Source organism: Hippoglossus hippoglossus, chromosome 4 (assembly GCF_009819705.1).
Source record: "Hippoglossus hippoglossus isolate fHipHip1 chromosome 4, fHipHip1.pri, whole genome shotgun sequence".
NCBI lineage: Eukaryota > Metazoa > Chordata > Actinopteri > Pleuronectiformes > Pleuronectidae > Hippoglossus > Hippoglossus hippoglossus.
In genome coordinates, this window is record NC_047154.1 from 22,956,308 (window position 1) to 22,973,107 (window position 16,800).

The 16,800-nt window shown below is 44.1% G+C and overlaps 1 protein-coding gene across 1 annotated transcript in view; it reads right to left on the reverse strand.

Annotated features, from left to right (window-relative positions):
• Positions 1 to 1,934: 1,934 nt before the first annotated feature.
• Positions 1,935 to 16,800, reverse strand: part of LOC117759859 (glypican-1-like) — a 35,439-nt gene continuing 20,573 nt past the window's right edge. Inside the window, exons 2-10 of the mRNA XM_034582320.1 lie at positions 10,561 to 10,719; positions 8,471 to 8,688; positions 8,164 to 8,337; positions 6,512 to 6,677; positions 5,623 to 5,753; positions 4,834 to 4,971; positions 4,308 to 4,438; positions 2,615 to 2,790; positions 1,935 to 2,254 (exon numbers count right to left, since the gene is read on the reverse strand). Of these exons, the coding sequence (XP_034438211.1) occupies positions 2,082 to 2,254; positions 2,615 to 2,790; positions 4,308 to 4,438; positions 4,834 to 4,971; positions 5,623 to 5,753; positions 6,512 to 6,677; positions 8,164 to 8,337; positions 8,471 to 8,688; positions 10,561 to 10,719 (1,466 nt within the window). The 3' untranslated portion in view covers positions 1,935 to 2,081. The remainder of the gene's footprint in view (positions 2,255 to 2,614; positions 2,791 to 4,307; positions 4,439 to 4,833; positions 4,972 to 5,622; positions 5,754 to 6,511; positions 6,678 to 8,163; positions 8,338 to 8,470; positions 8,689 to 10,560; positions 10,720 to 16,800) is intronic.

The window sequence follows — 16,800 nt, forward strand, 5'->3', positions numbered from 1 at the left end:
ATCAACAACTCCAGAAGTGGAGCTCGACATCACAAAGCCAGACATGACGATCCGGCAGCAGATCATGCAACTTAAAATCATGAGCAACAGGCTGAAAAACGCCATCGATGGTAACGACGTGGACTTCCAGGATGCAAGTACGTGTTTTTCAAATGTGTTTTTACACTGTTTATGTTTATCCACATTACAAACTTAGCTGTCTCACACCAAAAAATCATTAATGGCCTGATTGTCTGTGTTAAACCAGTGTTAATAACAACTGGGAACTGATACTCCCAGTTAAACTTTATTAAAACAATCAAAATGATTCCATTTATTAAGGTTATTATTCCAAATTTAGTCATTTTTCAATTATTATTAGTAAGTCTGAGCATTTTATGGAAAACTAAAGGCGATGTCTCTTTAAAAACACAATTAAATGTCCTTTTTTTCAAACAATCGAGACTTTCTCTTACAAAAGGTATTTGCTGTCCTCCCTCTCCGATCATCTCCCCAGGTGAAGACATCAGCGGCTCAGGAAGCGGGATGTGCGTGGGTGGACATTGTCCTCGGGGCAGGCCGGGATTGATAAGGTTAGCTAAGATATTTGTTTGGTTGTCAGATGTTTTGCTAACTTTTAGCCATATGCTACCTGGTTCACAGTCAGATTTAATTTGACCTTTTAGCTAATTTAGCTGTTTCCCATGTTTCCAGGCTTTCTATTAAGCTAAGCTAACTGGCTTTGGTGTAGTTCCAGGCAAACAGCACCAACTGTTAATGAGCTTTTCAACCAATTCTGGGGAACGTTAATGTTTTAAAAAAATTCTGAACTGCTTCTTCATGAATAATAATTGAATCAACTGTCCACGGCAGAATCCACTGCGACAATCAAACAGAGTTTAATGAATGAAATGTGCGATTCAATACACTCATGAACAAAAAAAAAATCAGCTTGATACACAACCCCAGTGTGCGTGTGCATGTGTGTGCAAGAGGTCGGCTATTCGTGTGAATTCTATGTTTGGTATGTACCAGTAGAGTAGTGCAGACCGAGAAGCAGGCATGCCGGGCAAGTAACAAATCACCAGGGTAACGTGTACATGTTGTCAATATTTTTTGCAAATGTCCTGAACCGTATGTACAAAACTGAAAATCCTGTTATTCATCATAACATCATTCACTAAAAATCCCGGCGTCAGTGTCGCAAATGTTCTTGACTTAAGGAAACTCCACGACTGTGCTTGTTTACAGATGCTTTCATGAGGCTGCTCATTTCTTTACAAAGGTGATGAGGTGGTAAAAAATAAAAATAAAAAGTTGTCATCTCCTTTCTCCTTTGAAATGTTTGGCTTTACGGTAACAATGAGGTAAAATCCTGCAACCACGACATCGTCACTGCATTTCAGGAGCGGGATCGTTCGTCTGCAACCTTTCAAATGAATCGTACCGACTGCATCTGTTTAATGCCGACACACAAACACACACTGAAACATCTGGACAACTACATCACAGATTATGGGGGATTCTTTTGCCAATATACTGTGAGTATCATACTGTACATTCAAGGCTGAGTATGACGCCAGTCTCTGAGCTAATGCACACAAACATTTACAGCTTACACAATGTTCCTTAAGGTCCACAACTTCCAGCTAAAAAAATGAAATGAGAAGTGTTCTTGAACGCACCACGCATTGGGCCACTAGACATTTCCTCACTGAACTAGGCCGCCTGCTGACTGGACACTGGAGCTAAATGAACCTGATAGAAAGTCAAGAAGTCGTCGTTTATATCCTCATCATCTTCATCGTTGTCAGGTTTCTTCTCGGTCGTCTTCATCTCCCATAATCCTCATCCCAGGAATCCACTGGAACCAGCTCAAGAAACCGAATCACACAATCAACATTTGAAAACCGAGCCGAACAAAATAAAGAACATTGTCACTGTCAGTTTTTTCGCTCCTCTCTGAAGTCAAAGAAAATCTTGTCCAAAATGTCTTTTTGAACTTTTTTTTTGGCAAGGTAACTTTCCAACCTCTCCCAGTCCATACCACAGTTCAGCCCTGCTGTAGACCTCAGAGTCTGATTGGAGGCGGCAGCGGTCCATCATCGCTGGAAGAGCAGGGCGACCAATGGGAGCAGGAGTAGGAGGCCGGTTTGAGACGTGGCCGCGCCTCGGACTCGGTTGTTTTCTGGCGAGTAGGCGTACAACCCCGGCCTGCCCCGAGGACAATGTCCACCCACGCACATCCCGCTTCCTGAGCCGCTGATGTCTTCACCTGGGGAGATGATCGGAGAGGGAGGACAGCAAATACCTTTTGTAAGAGAAAGTCTCGATTGTTTGAAAAATAGGAGATTTAATTGTGTTTTTAAAGAGACATCGCCTTTAATTTTCCATAAAAAGCTCAGACTTATTAATAATAATTGAAAAATGACTAAATTTGGAATAATAACCTTAATAAAAGGAATCATTTTGATTGTTTTAATAAAGTTTAACTGGGACTATCAGTTCCCAGTTGTTATTAACACTGGTTTAACACAGACAATCAGGCCATTAATGAATTGTTTTGTGGGAGACAGCTAAGTTTGTAATAGGGACAAACATTAATAGTGTAAACAAATATTTGAAAAACACGTACTTGCATCCTGGAAGTCCACGTCGTTACCATCGATGGCGTTTTTCAGCCTGTTGCTCATGATTTTAAGTTGCATGATCTGCTGCCGGATCGTCATGTCTGGCTTTGTGATGTCGAGCTCCACTTCTGGGTTGTTGATCTGATTGGCCAGGCCGTCGCCCATCGCCTCTGGAAGATATCTGATTGGAGGAGAGGAAGGACGGGGACGGGATGTGAGGTTCAAAACTTTAGTATGGTTCTATGTAGAGTGTAAAAAAACATGACACTCACACCTACGGTCACTAAACTCCAGTCTGCGTGTGTTTGCACTGTGGGACGAAGCCGGAGAAAAACCCACACAGGCCAAGCTGGGATTTGAACCGAGAACCTTCTTGCTTGAGAGTGCCAACCACCACACCACTGTGCCGCCATTATTTAAATTAATGGCAAAATAACATATATACGTTTACAGGACTGTATCACATATTCCACTCCACTAGAATTTATTAGGGCTGAAATTTTGCCTGTGACATTTATTGAGCTCTCTTGAAAACCACTAGATGTCGCTGTAGCTTTTCAAACAGTTCATCACAGTAATGATTCACTCCCTGCCATGGTCACACACACACACACACACACACACACACACACACACACGCACACACGCACACACACACACACACACACACACACACACACACACACACGCTATATTTCATGCTGTATATGACCGTCATATTTCTGGTGTGCTCTGCTCAGGATAAATCTCATCACTTGGCTTTAATCCAACCGCTTTCGTGTGTGTGTGTGTGTGTGTGTGTGTGTGTGTGTGTGTGTGTGTGTGTGTGTGTGTGTGTGTGTGTGTGCACAGAGGGGGGGGGGGATAACATGTTTGCTTGTCAACATGGCATCAAATTGTTTTATAATCCATTTATACATGGATTAATGGAAGCTGAGACAAACATCAGGGGTGTGTGTTTGTGTGGCCATGAATGCTTGTGTTGCAGGATGTGAATGTGGAATAAATTTAAACTCTGAATAAATTCCCGTACGCGATTATTTTCAGCTTGTCTGAGAGGAAACAGCTTCCTGTCTCTGGCAGAAACTGCATCACAGCAGCTTCATCGTGAGCTTCTCCTTCACCCTCTTCCCCTCAGAAACATCTTTTAGCTGTTTGGTGTTACGTGCTTTCTTTTTGTCACAGACATTTCTGTCTGTGCTGCATGAAAGGCAACGTGTGCAGAACAGATTTCAGAACAGGAAAGTGTTCAGAGTGAACTTCACTCTGTTGCAGGAAACCTATCTCACTTCCTACAAGATGAAAAAGTAGTAGCCTCAGTCAAGTCCCTTTGAATTCAATCGAGCTGCACCAAATTGCAAACACTCATAGATATCAGTTCCCTAAATGGGTCAAAACACGCCCTAACTTTTTTTCATGTTATTTCAATATCGGGATTGGTTGCTCCTTCCCCGCTTGTTTCTTCATTGTTACGTTGCCGCTTGGTTTGTTTACCCAAGTCACACCGCTATGAACTTTGGGTGATACCCTTTGGAAACGTAGTAATTCTGACTTACCGACAGTGAGCATAAAGGGATCAGAAAGTTTCTAAGCGAGAAAACATTCCTTAGCCCTCACTGATTTACCAGGATTGCAAGTCTGTGAGTCCCTGAGGCAGAACACTGGCACTCGGCCTGTGTCTTGTTTTGTCTTCCTCACCTGGCTTTGGAGATGCCGTTCCAGCATTTATCCTGAGCGGTGCCTCCTGCTGCCAGTTTGCTGCACAGTGCCACCGGGAGCTGGACCCAGTACTGCCTCATCTCCCTCAGTTTACTGGAGAGGTCCGATACCTGAGGACAGAAAACATCCGGGAGTGAGGAAAAAGTTTTGGTCTTGAAATTCACAGGTGCCAAGATCCCCAAGTTTAAAATCCAAAGAAAGTCGTAATGTGTTTTCACCACAATCAAAATTTCAAGGACGTTAAATTCCCTGTGTGACCACATGTGCTGATGTTGATGCAAAGTACAATAAATCACCTGGGATCTCATATGAACATTAAGTCATGCAAACATTTGGAATTTAAATTCTAGTCCATCACACATCAACATCAGGGCAGCATCTCAAATTCACTGATTCAGATTTTCAATGACGTTTATTGATAATATCGTCACTTTTTAAAGGTTCTTTCTTTTAAATTTATGTTTTTTTGAAGAGTTTTTACTTTGAGTGTGGATCATGTACACACCTGCATCTCCAGCCTGAGCCCAGCAGTCGGCGAGGGTTTGTACTCGGAGGCCGTCAGCGAGCCGCTCTTCCTCCTCTGCTCGTGAGGGGCGGGACTTCCTGTGTCTGGTTCCCCTGGCGTTCCACATGACTGGTAAACCTACACACACGCAAACACACACATTGCAGTTCAACACACATGCACTGGAAGCTGTGTATGTGACCTCACACACACCTCTGGTCTGATACTCTGCACAACACCAGATGTGAGTGCTTAAATGATCCACTAGATGTCACCACAGACAAGCGATTCGAACTCTAAGGTTGCTTGGATTTACAAACTGTTAGAACATGTGTCTCAGGTTGTTTATGGATGTGCTTGTCCAATAATAAGCGGCGACATACACAAAGGCTACAGTATGGACATTTACTAAATTATGGGAGCTTAGCAGCATATTAATGTTTCCTCGTGACATTAGAAGGATAGAAACTGACAGGTTAAGGCCACCACCACTGGAGGCCATTACTGAGCTCTACCACTAAGCACTTTTTTAAGGATAAATATTTTGTCTCTGGATGATTTTTGCATTTTTCCCAAATGGTCTTTGACCTGCAAAACTAATCCAACCATGAACCTGATGGAGGCGGGTTTGACAAATAAGAGCAGCTCGTGCAGGACTGCAGACATAAGCGTGAGCTGGCATCTTACTGGAGTTACAACGCTCCCTGGGAAATGTGCTCGGGTGCTCGTCTGCAGTCAGACTGAGCGATGACACCAACTGAGATGAGGACTTGACTTGAGATGTCTTACTCTGGCTGTGAACGTGTCCATGTTTTCCTGCTGGTAGTGAACGGCCTCGTAGATCCGAGCAGGGATGGAGGAGAGAACCACGTCGAGGCTGGGCTCTGTGCTGAAACTGGCCACCACCTGGATCATGGTGTCTGGAGGAGAGGAGAGGAAGAGGAAGAGGAAGAGGAGAGGAGAGGAGAGCAGAGGAGAGGAGAGGAGAGGAGAGGAGAGGAGAGGAGAGGAGAGGAGAGGAGAGGAGAGAAAACCAAGTAAATCTTGTTGCAGATCTTGATCTTGAATTTTCTTTCACTTTCTTAAGAACGTTTTTCAACATTTTCTTTGTTTCTTTAGGACATAATAAATGGATCAGGTATATTTAGTGGACTGATATTCATGAGTGAGTGAAATTTGGGGGTTGGTCTGAGTGTCATTCTAGTTATAAGTGATACTGAAAAAGAAAACAAGTTGTATGAATAATACAACAGTCATTTAAATAGTTCCTCACACTTTGAAACGTCTTCAGCAAATCTTGACTGAGAATCAGAGATTTTATAAAGATATATTAACATTAATGTGCTTTGAAATTCAATGTGTGTGGTTATTAATGTGTGTAGTAATACTGCTTTTATCCCTGTGGTTGAGTTCCTATCTGCTTTATGTGTGATTAAAATTTACCCTCAAAACCTTTTAGTCCTTGTATTTTAATCTCTGTGGATGAATATAGTGTGAATTGCTTGTTTCGGCCTGATGAACATCTGTTTGTGAGATTCATCATCAGTATAATGAAATATGACCGCCTGTTCCACTTTTACACTGGGTTTGTGATATGAGATATTTTATATAGATCCAGTGTCGGCTCCAGGAATCCACTCAGACTTTAAATGTGGTACTTCCCCTTTCTGAATCGTACCTATGAGGTTCTGCCACTCGGGGTCCAGGTCGGCCTGGTTGGCCAGGCAGCCCTTCATGACGTTGGAGCAGTAGTTGGAGCAGGGCTTGACGGAGCTCATGCCGCGGCAGTGAGGGCAGTAAACCAGCCTCATCAGGGCCTTGGTACACTCCACACTCAGAGAGACCTGGTGGAGGGGAAGAGGACAGTTAGAAACCAATCATCTACCTGATGATATAAATATCTCTGGGGGAGGACAGAACCGTAGAGGGCGCTGTTGTGACATTAGAGGAGACGCAGCCTGAGGAAGACGGCGATGATGACAGCTCATCTTGTCAGTCTTTCAACAGTACATGGGTTCTGTTACACCTCCTGGTCATTTACACACAAGTCATGAAAGGTGTCCAGTTGCACAGTCATTCTACACCTACACCCCCCCCCCCCCCCAAAACCAAAGAAAAAACTCCAAAGTAAGAGCAGGAGTTCAGGAAATTGATGGGATGTATGGAAAGTTTCAAACTTAAATCAATGCTGTAGAGTTTTAGACTTTGAGACATTTGGATGCATTTCCCTTCCCTTGCGTCGTTAAATCCATTCCTGTCAACATCAAGTCTGCGTCGATTTGTGTCAGCGTTACATTATTATTGTGCAGTGAAGTGCTGATCAATTCATAAAGTCTGCACGCATCACAACTATAATGCAGCTTTGACAAAAATGAATGCAGACTTCACTGTGATGGACGACAACAGAGGTTTTCAAAGTGGGAGAGTCAGTGACTGGAAGTGAAAAATATATTAGTTATTATTAGATTAGTTATTACAAAGATCTCCTTGATTAAGGAAGTTGCAGGAATGTGATTTTATTTATTTATTTGTTTTACAAATGAATCAGGTTGGGGACTCACGGACGTCTGCAACTATGAGAGGAAAACATTCAAACTTGTAAAAGTCTGACACATTACGAGCTCTGTAACGGGGGAAATTGGGTTTAATTAAATAAGTTAAATATACCAGTATGATCCCTTAAATTGTAGAACTGGAATGAACCCATTATTTCAAAGATTCGAATAAAGCTTTAATAAAGTAATGAGGGTGTAAAAAAAACAAACACACAGTCACACTGAGTTTCTGGGAAAAAATGCATTAAGAGTAAAAAAACATCGTAATTTGACATCATCAGTGTCATCGCTCTGAACGAGAGCTTTGTTCTGATATATAAATATTTGATGATCTTTGCTTTTCATTTTTAGGGTGGAGATGTTTTTTTTCCTTCTGACAGTTACAGGGTGTGACGCCGACGCATCCATCATATCTGCTCTACTGGGACTTAGCCAAACAACACACACACACACACACACACACACACACACACACACACACACACACACACACACACACACACACACACACACACACACACACACACACACACACACAGACACACACGCGATGCTTTCTCATTACGACACAAACACTGCATCTTGAACTTTCAAACTTTCACTTTCTCTCACTCAACACACCATGTCTCTCTCACTTTACCTCTTCCTCAGTCTATCTGTCAGTATCACAAACACACACAGACACACACACACACACACACACACACACACACACACACACACACACACACACACACACACACACACACACACACACACGCACACAGTCACTCACCTGCGACACCTTCCTGACCACCTCTCCGCTGACTGCCAGCCCCTGGACAAACGACCGGGCTGTGACAAAAGCCCGGATCACCTTCGCCTTCATGTCCCGAGGGACGTCTCCAAATGGCCGCAGCGTCTCCTGTTGCTTAGCGACACATTCAAGGTAGTCCTCTGATAGGCTGACCTTGTAGACAGAGGTGACAGCGGCAGACACAATGAAGGAGAAAGACATTTACGAAACACCTGATAAAGGATGGAGATCTGCTTCACGATCACATTTTCATTTCTAACCCCTCTCTGTCTGTGTGTGTGCTCACCTCTGTGGGGGTGGAGGATTTGAACGTGCGCTCCAGAAGCCGGGACCAGAACTCCGACAGCGTCTCGTCCAGGTTGAGCGCAGAGCCCCGGTAGTACTGTCGCAGGTCGTTGTAGAGATCTCCGTACAGGCGGGTGTTCTGGGAGTACAGAGGGCCGAGCGGAGACAGCGCCTCCTGGAGGGAGCGCTCGGACTGACTGTGCAGCTCAGTGAAATAGGCTGGAGGAGAGAGCGGGAGAGAGGACAAAAGAAAAAGATGGAAGGAGAAGGTGAAGATCACGCTCACATTTAACTATCGTGTTGGCACATTGACAGTTGCCCATTCAAACATCCAGTAGACAACATTAAAGCAGCATTAGCTTCATTTGGGGTCTGGTTTCTGGCCACGTGACAAACTTCAGTTCAATGATTACTCTACTTTCTGCTCTGTTTTGGTCCCCACCACTAACTTCTTAGACCATTATCAAGCTCTTTAGCTGCACAATATTCCTCTATGTTCCCCAGGTACATGCTAACGTTGTTTGCAGTTTTGTGCTGGTCAGGTCCAGTTGGCCGACGAGTTTTTCTCTGTAAGTGTCACTAATAATAATCTGAGTCTGAACCAAAACAGGAGAAAAACCAACACAATGAAAAAAGACGCTGCAGAGACAGAGAGATAATTGTTTGACGGTAGTTTTTTATTTGTATATTTTTGTCAACGTCCCATCCACTAACATGGAGGAGGCAGGATTTATGACCTATACTGCAGCCAGCCACAGGGCGGCGATCAAGACGCTGAGGCTCCAATTTGGGGAGCTGTCATGTCGTCCATCTTTAAGTTCAGTCTATGATTCAAACTAATCCCTGTGAGGTTGTTTGAATTTATTTGTTGACAAAATGACCAAGAATTGTAAGTTTTTTTAAAATGTTACTGTTCTTGAAAGATCAATATATTTATTTCAGCCATGACTCTAATTAACTTTATTTACAATCCAACATGGATCTGGTCGAACGTCTTTCTCAGGCTTCTGGCCTCGGCTGCCAGATGGATTCAAAGTGATGCTGAGGTCAAACCCAGAGAATAAGGGAGTCAGCGATGGAGTCGGGCTTTTCCCTCTTTCTTCAAAGGCTGTGGACCAGTGCCAGCCTGTTCTAACCACAAGCAGATGGACGGCCACATTATTGCTACTGAGGTGGCCTGCTGCCTTCAGACTAATAATACTGTCCTCCTCTGACTACACCTCCTCCTCCTCCTGCTGCTGCTGCTGCTGCTGCTGCTGCTGCTGCTGCTCTCTTTCTCCTCTTTCTCCTCTTTCTCCTCTTTCTTTCCCTCCCTAATTCATCTGGATTCTCAGGTTATTCTCAGTTCTAATCACACATTTCTCACTCGCTGTATTTGTCGGTGTCCCTGTGGTTATCAGTGGCACTTCTGGGTTTTGTACTTCTTTTCTTCCTCCCTCCATCCCTCTCTTTCTCTGATGTGCAGTGATCTGCAGGCTCGGCTCCTCAGTGGGTCAACTGCTCATTAGCTGAACCAGCCACTGCCCGAGGGGGACACCCCTCTGTTTGTGTGTGTGTGTGTGTGTGTGTGTGTGTGTGTGTGTGTGTGTGTGTGTGTGTGTGTGTGTGTGTGTGTGTGTGTGTGAGAGAGAGAGTGAGTGAGTATGTGTGTGTGTGTGTGTGTGTGAATGTACGCAAGTGTGTGTGTGTACGCTAGTGTGTGTGTGTACCCCTTAGAGATCAGGGGATCGGCTTATCACATTTCATTGTGTCTGGCTGACTCTGCTCTCATTATAACACCCAGTCAGGGGTCTCCTTGATGCACAGGACACACACAGCACTCACACACACACACACACACACACACACACACACACACACACACACACACACACACACACTACTGGAGCTGCAGAACTGTGTGTGAGCACAGCCTGAGCTTGTACCAAACACAAACTCACAAATACACAACATACAAATGTCGCACTCCCCTGAGTTCAAGCTTTGCTATTGAGCTCAGCCTGTAATGAGTGTTTCACACGCGCACACACACACACACACACACACACACACACACACACACACACACACACACACACACACTCTACTTACTGTCGAAGCTCCTGTGGAGGGCGTTGAAAGCCGCCTGCAGCGACCTGCCAGCGTCTCTGATCAGCCCCTCGGTCTCTCGGGCTGTCAGACCGGACAGGTTCTCCTCCATGGTGCTGGTGCAGCAGGTCGGACCCTGAGGACACATCCTCAGATGTTCACCTGGCACAGCGGGGAAAAGACAAAGTATTAATTATTCATTTGATTGTAATTTAATTAATGAATCGGCTGAGCATGTCATTCACCATCCAATCGAATCAGTCTCAACACCAGCCTGAAATGGAAGTGAATCAGTTTCCAGTCTAATCGACCCATCAAAACATTTTACAGTACAAGTTGCATTCACCCATTCACTCACGATCACATTTATACAGCACTCCTGTCCACGCTGCCTTTTCTATGTGGGCACTTTGCAATGCAGACTGAAGGTGCCGGGATCGAACCACCAACCTTCTGGCTGGTGGACGACCCTCTCTACCTCCCGAACCGCATAAGGATGTCGCTGGCAGTCAGGGAATTATATCAACAATTATTAGATGAAGTGTAAGGAAATGCTTTTGAATACATTTCTGTTCCTCTGAGAATGAATCCAACTAATTCTGGATTTAATCAGACAGATGTAGTATTAAAAGTTCTGCCGCAGATGCAATATGGAAAATATCAATAGATCCAACTATGAAGAAAGTCAGCAATAATTAGAAGTTTTCATTTTATGCTGAGAACAACAGAACAGGTTCAACTCCAGCCAATGACCATGACAGCGTGACTCACACAAACCTCAACCTGGGACCTGGTGCTGGAAGAACTGATCGTTACCATAAGAATATAGAAACGTACAGAACAGGAGAGAACAGCGCTCGACTTCAACATGTATTCTGACCTTTAGGGGAAACGCAGGTTCATGTAACGATGTTCTTTCACACAAATATATGTGTTCACACACGAGAAAACAGTCTGAGGCATTAGTCTCTTGATGCTAGATGCCTCAGGATTGTGTGTGTATGTGTGTGTATGCGTGTCCACATCTGGGAAGGTTAAGGGTGAGTAAGTACCCCACAGCTGTATCTCTTCCCTCTTTAACAGGCCCTGCGTTGGTGTGTGTGTGTGTGTGTGTGTGTGTGTGTGTGTGTGTGTGTGTGTGTGTGTGTGTGTGTGTGTGTGTGTGTGTGTGTGTGGGTGTGTGGGTGTGTGTGGGTGTGGGTGTGGATTTGGGGGCAGAATTTGTCGACTGTGGTAAGTGGAGCAGAAGAGTAGACGCCTTCATCATCACTGCTCTATGAATCTTTCATTGGCACTTGCACTTGCCGGTGGTACGTGTGTGTGTGTGTGTGTGTGTGTGTGTGTGTGTGTGTGTGTGTGTGTGTGTGTGTGTGTGTGTGTGTGTGTGTGTGTGTGTGTGTGTTACCACCAAGTTTTTCAATCCTCAGAGCTGATATGGTTGGATTAGCGCCCCCAGACAGGAGGCGCCTTCCACCCCTTATAGTTTTTATTTGATTGGTCAAATCTAAAATGTTTTTTGCGTCGTTGGTGATAATTGTGGTGTTTTATCCACCTGACAACATATTAAACTACATCAGAGATTGACGAGGCCGGTGCTGCTGCTGCGTCTCGGAGAAGAGGTTGACGATAAAGACAGTGACAGCACGCTGAGCTGCTGAGGCGGGACTGCTCCACACGGAGGACTGAGTCACCGCCCTGAGATAAAAGCCTAATAAAACATTTCTCTCTGTTTATATCAGCAAACATTTTTTTTTCTCATTTAATGGAGGAGATTGAGATGATTTTTAAATATAGGATTTGTGGTTTGGTGTTCGCCCAAATCTCAAGCCGCCTAATAAAACAGAAAGCTGGAGGCATGAACAGGTTTCATTTTCATTCCTATGCATTTATTTTGCAATGCAGTCGAATGTGGAGGCTCTGAGGGGACAGAGTCTTTCCCTGCACGACAAGACGAACCCAATGGTGACCATTACTTACAAGTATATATACAGGAAGCTAAATTATGTGTGTTTTTAATCACAAAATATTTAGTTACCCCACGGAAGACTAAAAAAACTATGATTTTATATTCATATATTGGAAAGAAACTCTACAACTTTAATGACAGGTTGGTCCGAGGCTCCGGTTCGTTGTCAGTCAGCTTCAGAGTCACGTCCACGTCGGAGCGATTCCTCTGCTGGCGTTTAAAACTGCACCAAGAGGACATCGTCTTTCGGGGGGGTGAACATGTGCTGCAGCTAATGTTAGCATCTCGTTGTCGGTTTGCTCACCGACCCGGACGACACAGGGCGTTTACCACAGACACATATGCTTTACTGCATTCCTGGGTTGCTGGGTAAAGGGAGCAGTTGGCATCCTGCTATAAAACCTTAATTTGCTTGGAATAACAGAAATAAGCACAGTGGCGACGCACTAACTGACACATGTGCAAAGAGCAAGCTTGCAAACATGCAGGCAGATTGAACGGGCTTTTGTCAGGGAGGTGCCTTGCTCAAGGAGAGGAGAGAAAAGGATGTGGGTCAGTCTCTGTAGCCTGTTTTGGCTGCTCACGCTGGTTTTGCCCTCGAGCTTCAGCATATATTTAGAGAAGTCCACATCCTGCAGGGCAAACACACACACACAGGTTTGAACTACACTTGCAGGGACCCTCATTGATTGTTTCCTTAACGCCTGAGGCCCCGTTGATGCAAGAAAAACCAAGATACTGAGCATTTCAAAGGGAGAGTGAGAGACAGAGAGGAAGAGAGAGAGACAGAGAGGAATCGGGACTGCCAGAGAAAGGGAGCTGGAAATCTCTCATTGTTTATAATATTTTCTTTACACTTAAATACATATATATCAGCCATCAGGGTTAATCTTGAGATGAACTAGTTTATACAAAGTGTTTTCCAACCCTGTGTAAAGGGAAAAGTGTTTATTGCTGCTCTTAATTACAACCCTCAGTGAAGAAGTGGTTTCATCTACAGGAAGAGATGTGGTGCATCACTGAAACGTGGACATCTGGACGTCGTTCACGATGCTGCACTTGGTTGTTCCCACGAAAGACGGGAGGTGAAGTTTTGTCAACATGTTTCATCATTTAAAAAATCTACTTGTCTGACATATAGTTGTTTTTGGAAAATTGCAAACCCTGTACATTACTGCAGATATTATATTGTCAATGACTTAATGCTGTTTGCATGTGGACGAGACGCCCAAACGCAGAGGAAATCGTTTATAATGTAAAAGTTTGGAAAATACTTTTATGAGAATCAGGATCGAGTTAATTGAAAAGAGGGTTTTCACGTACAAAAGGAATTTGCTTTGGTGTTCCGGTGCATAACGATGAACATAGTAAGTAGAAAGTGAGGGGAAAGATAAAGCAAATTAAAACTTGCTGTGAGTATAAAAAGATAAAAGCAAGAACTTTAAAGAGCAGAATCATAAATGAAAGCTGTCCAATAAAAATAAAACATATGTGATATTTCTGCTCTCAGAGTCCAAGCATGGGATTCAAACTATGAAAATATGGAAGAGGACACAGAACCCATGAGGGGAACTTTTAACAAAAGGACATTGATTTGATGTAATTCCCTTCAACATATCACGACATTTTCTTTTCCATTAAAGCCAAAGACCTGCACGATTTGGCTCAGTTTCCCGTCTCCGGCAGCTCCGTGTCCATCCTACTTAACTTTAACACCTGACAGCGAAACTTCCGACCTCGGCTGAGGTTTGGAACGTCTCCCTGACTGATGCAGCAGCAAAACATGTTCACACCTCGACAGAACAGACTCTGACTGTGTTTCCCCACAATGTCCGTGATGTCTGAGGTGTTGTTTCAAGTGTGACTTTCATTTACAGTTGTGAAGAGCGGGAAAAGGAAAACAGCTTTGTGAAAACCTGACGGCTCTTTAGACTGGAGCTGCTTCAGCCTGTCACGGCGATGAGCAGCTCAGAGGATCGTGAGTCGTCCTGTAGATGCAGAAAATGAAATATCTCCTCCTGAATATAAAGAGCTCAGTGGTGACTGAACATCTGCAGCCAAGGTGTAAAGATTTGAAACCTTTTATCGGGGCCTACAGGAGATCGGACCCTGGCTGACATGAGTGTTGATGGGGAAAAAACAACATAAAGAACAGAATCAGTCGTTAACGTGAGCAGGAAAAGTCTCCTGGGTTCTTTACCACTAAAATCCTGCTACACAATATACAATAATCATCATCATCCACCTTCAGAGCTCAAATACACCCTCACGGATTCAAACCAACAACCTCAGTGTGGTTTCTGTAAATCAGTCGAGGATGTGGCCGAGGTAAAACCCGGACAGAGTTTATTCTCTTCATTAGACTGAATCCTGATGAAGTGAATTCCTCAGTATCGATAAATTAATTAAATGGTGGATATTTCGCATGTTCCCACAGCCCCCCCCCCCGCAGCTCAGTGCCACATCAGGCAGAGTGCAGTGCCGCGTTCTGCCGCGGGGCATCCTGCACTTAATCATAAGTGCATCCACTTACTTTGAAACTTGTTTTTGGTTTTCGCCTGCAGATGTGCAACAGCTTAAACTGGTCGCCATGGAGACCACATCAAGACGACACTGCTTGGCCATTAATTTCCTTTTTCCTATCAAAAGCATCTGGCTCGCACTTTCTTCTCTCGGTCGCACCCTCCCTCCCTCTCATCAGATGGGATCCTTCTTCTTCTTTTTTCTCTCCCTGCATTCCTCGCGGCAGGCCCAGCATACCTGAGCCCGTCTTGACAAGTGGGAAAACCTCAGCACGCGTGCCAAGCAGCCAAACAGGTAGCCTGCACCGCACCGTGGGCTGACGAGAAGCCGTCGGGCCTGGCATCAAAGAGCTGAATCAAAGCCACTGCGAGGAAAATGTGGAGTTAGGCCGGAGGTACACTTGCTTCGGACGACACGTACGCCTCACGGCTGCCTTTGCGTATCCTGCAACTGCTTGGTGTGTCGTCAGATATTAATGCCTGATGCAATACACACATGACCGACAGGTGGCAGTGTAGGGGCAGTTTGTGTCAGTAAGGAAGGCATCAGCAATAAACATGGAGGAGAGCTCTGTTCGCAATGATACACTTGTCACAACAGCGGGAAAGACACTGGACACGGAAACCTGCAAAAGTCGAAGACCGCTACGCCATATTTTAGATTTATCTAAATACTGTCTAAGATCTGTGGTGCGCCCTCTGGTGGAATACTCCAGTAACATACGTAGTACATGAATAGTACAAAGTATGTGAAGAATTATGCTCCAGACGTATTTGGTTGTCAGGCCTTTTCAGTGGGCGGGCCCGACACATGGTGCTGCCACGATCGTCACAACAACAACAATCAATAAACAGATTCATGCTCAGGACACGCACATTAGCCAGCTTCCGTGCTAATGTGCTATGCTAGCTATCAATGCAACACTACAGAGAAGTACTAAGGAAATAAAATCCTCAACACGCCACCAGCTGCCTCTTCTTCTGCATATCTCTGCTTTCCTGCCTGTTGGTGCATCTGCAATCCAAAAACCAAGCTCAGCGACTGAAACACAACGAGACTCAAAATAAAATCCCATCGAGCCAAACGGTCACGAAGCCAAGCCAAAGTATTCTGATTATGGCAACACCCAGATTTAATCTAAACCAGCACTTTGTCGATACAGCAATTTATTTTAACGCCTGACTGCAGCTGTCTGTTTACCGCAGGTTGACACTTGGAATTAATTAATTTCTCTCAGTGTTACGGTGCCATGCTGCCGACGTGTTTGTCAGGAACACTTATTGGTTTGGTCTCTGGCAACAAACAATCATTCGTATTTGCCCTCTGGGAAAACGAGTGAATGTTAATGAGAATATTTTTATCTCTGCTACATGACACCACTGGCTATCATGGTTTTAGATTCACCAGCTAGGTTGCACTATATTGGGGACGTGATATAAACTTATGGTTGTAGTTTAAATGCAATGTGTTGTTGTGTTAAGTTTTTTTTATTCTTTGTTAACAAAATACGTTGAAAGTGAACATTGTGTTGATTTATCCACGACTTCTCAAAAATCCTGTTCTTAGAAAACATAGTAAGTTTCTTTACGTATTTGCTCTATAAATTAAATAGCCCTAAAAATAACTAAATAAAATTTGTTTCCAGGAGACAGGGTTTCTAGGTATTTTATTTAAAAATATAGAATAATATGATATAGTTTCCTTGTTGCTATTTTTTTTTATGACTTTAATGATTTTATTAAGTGAGTCATGTA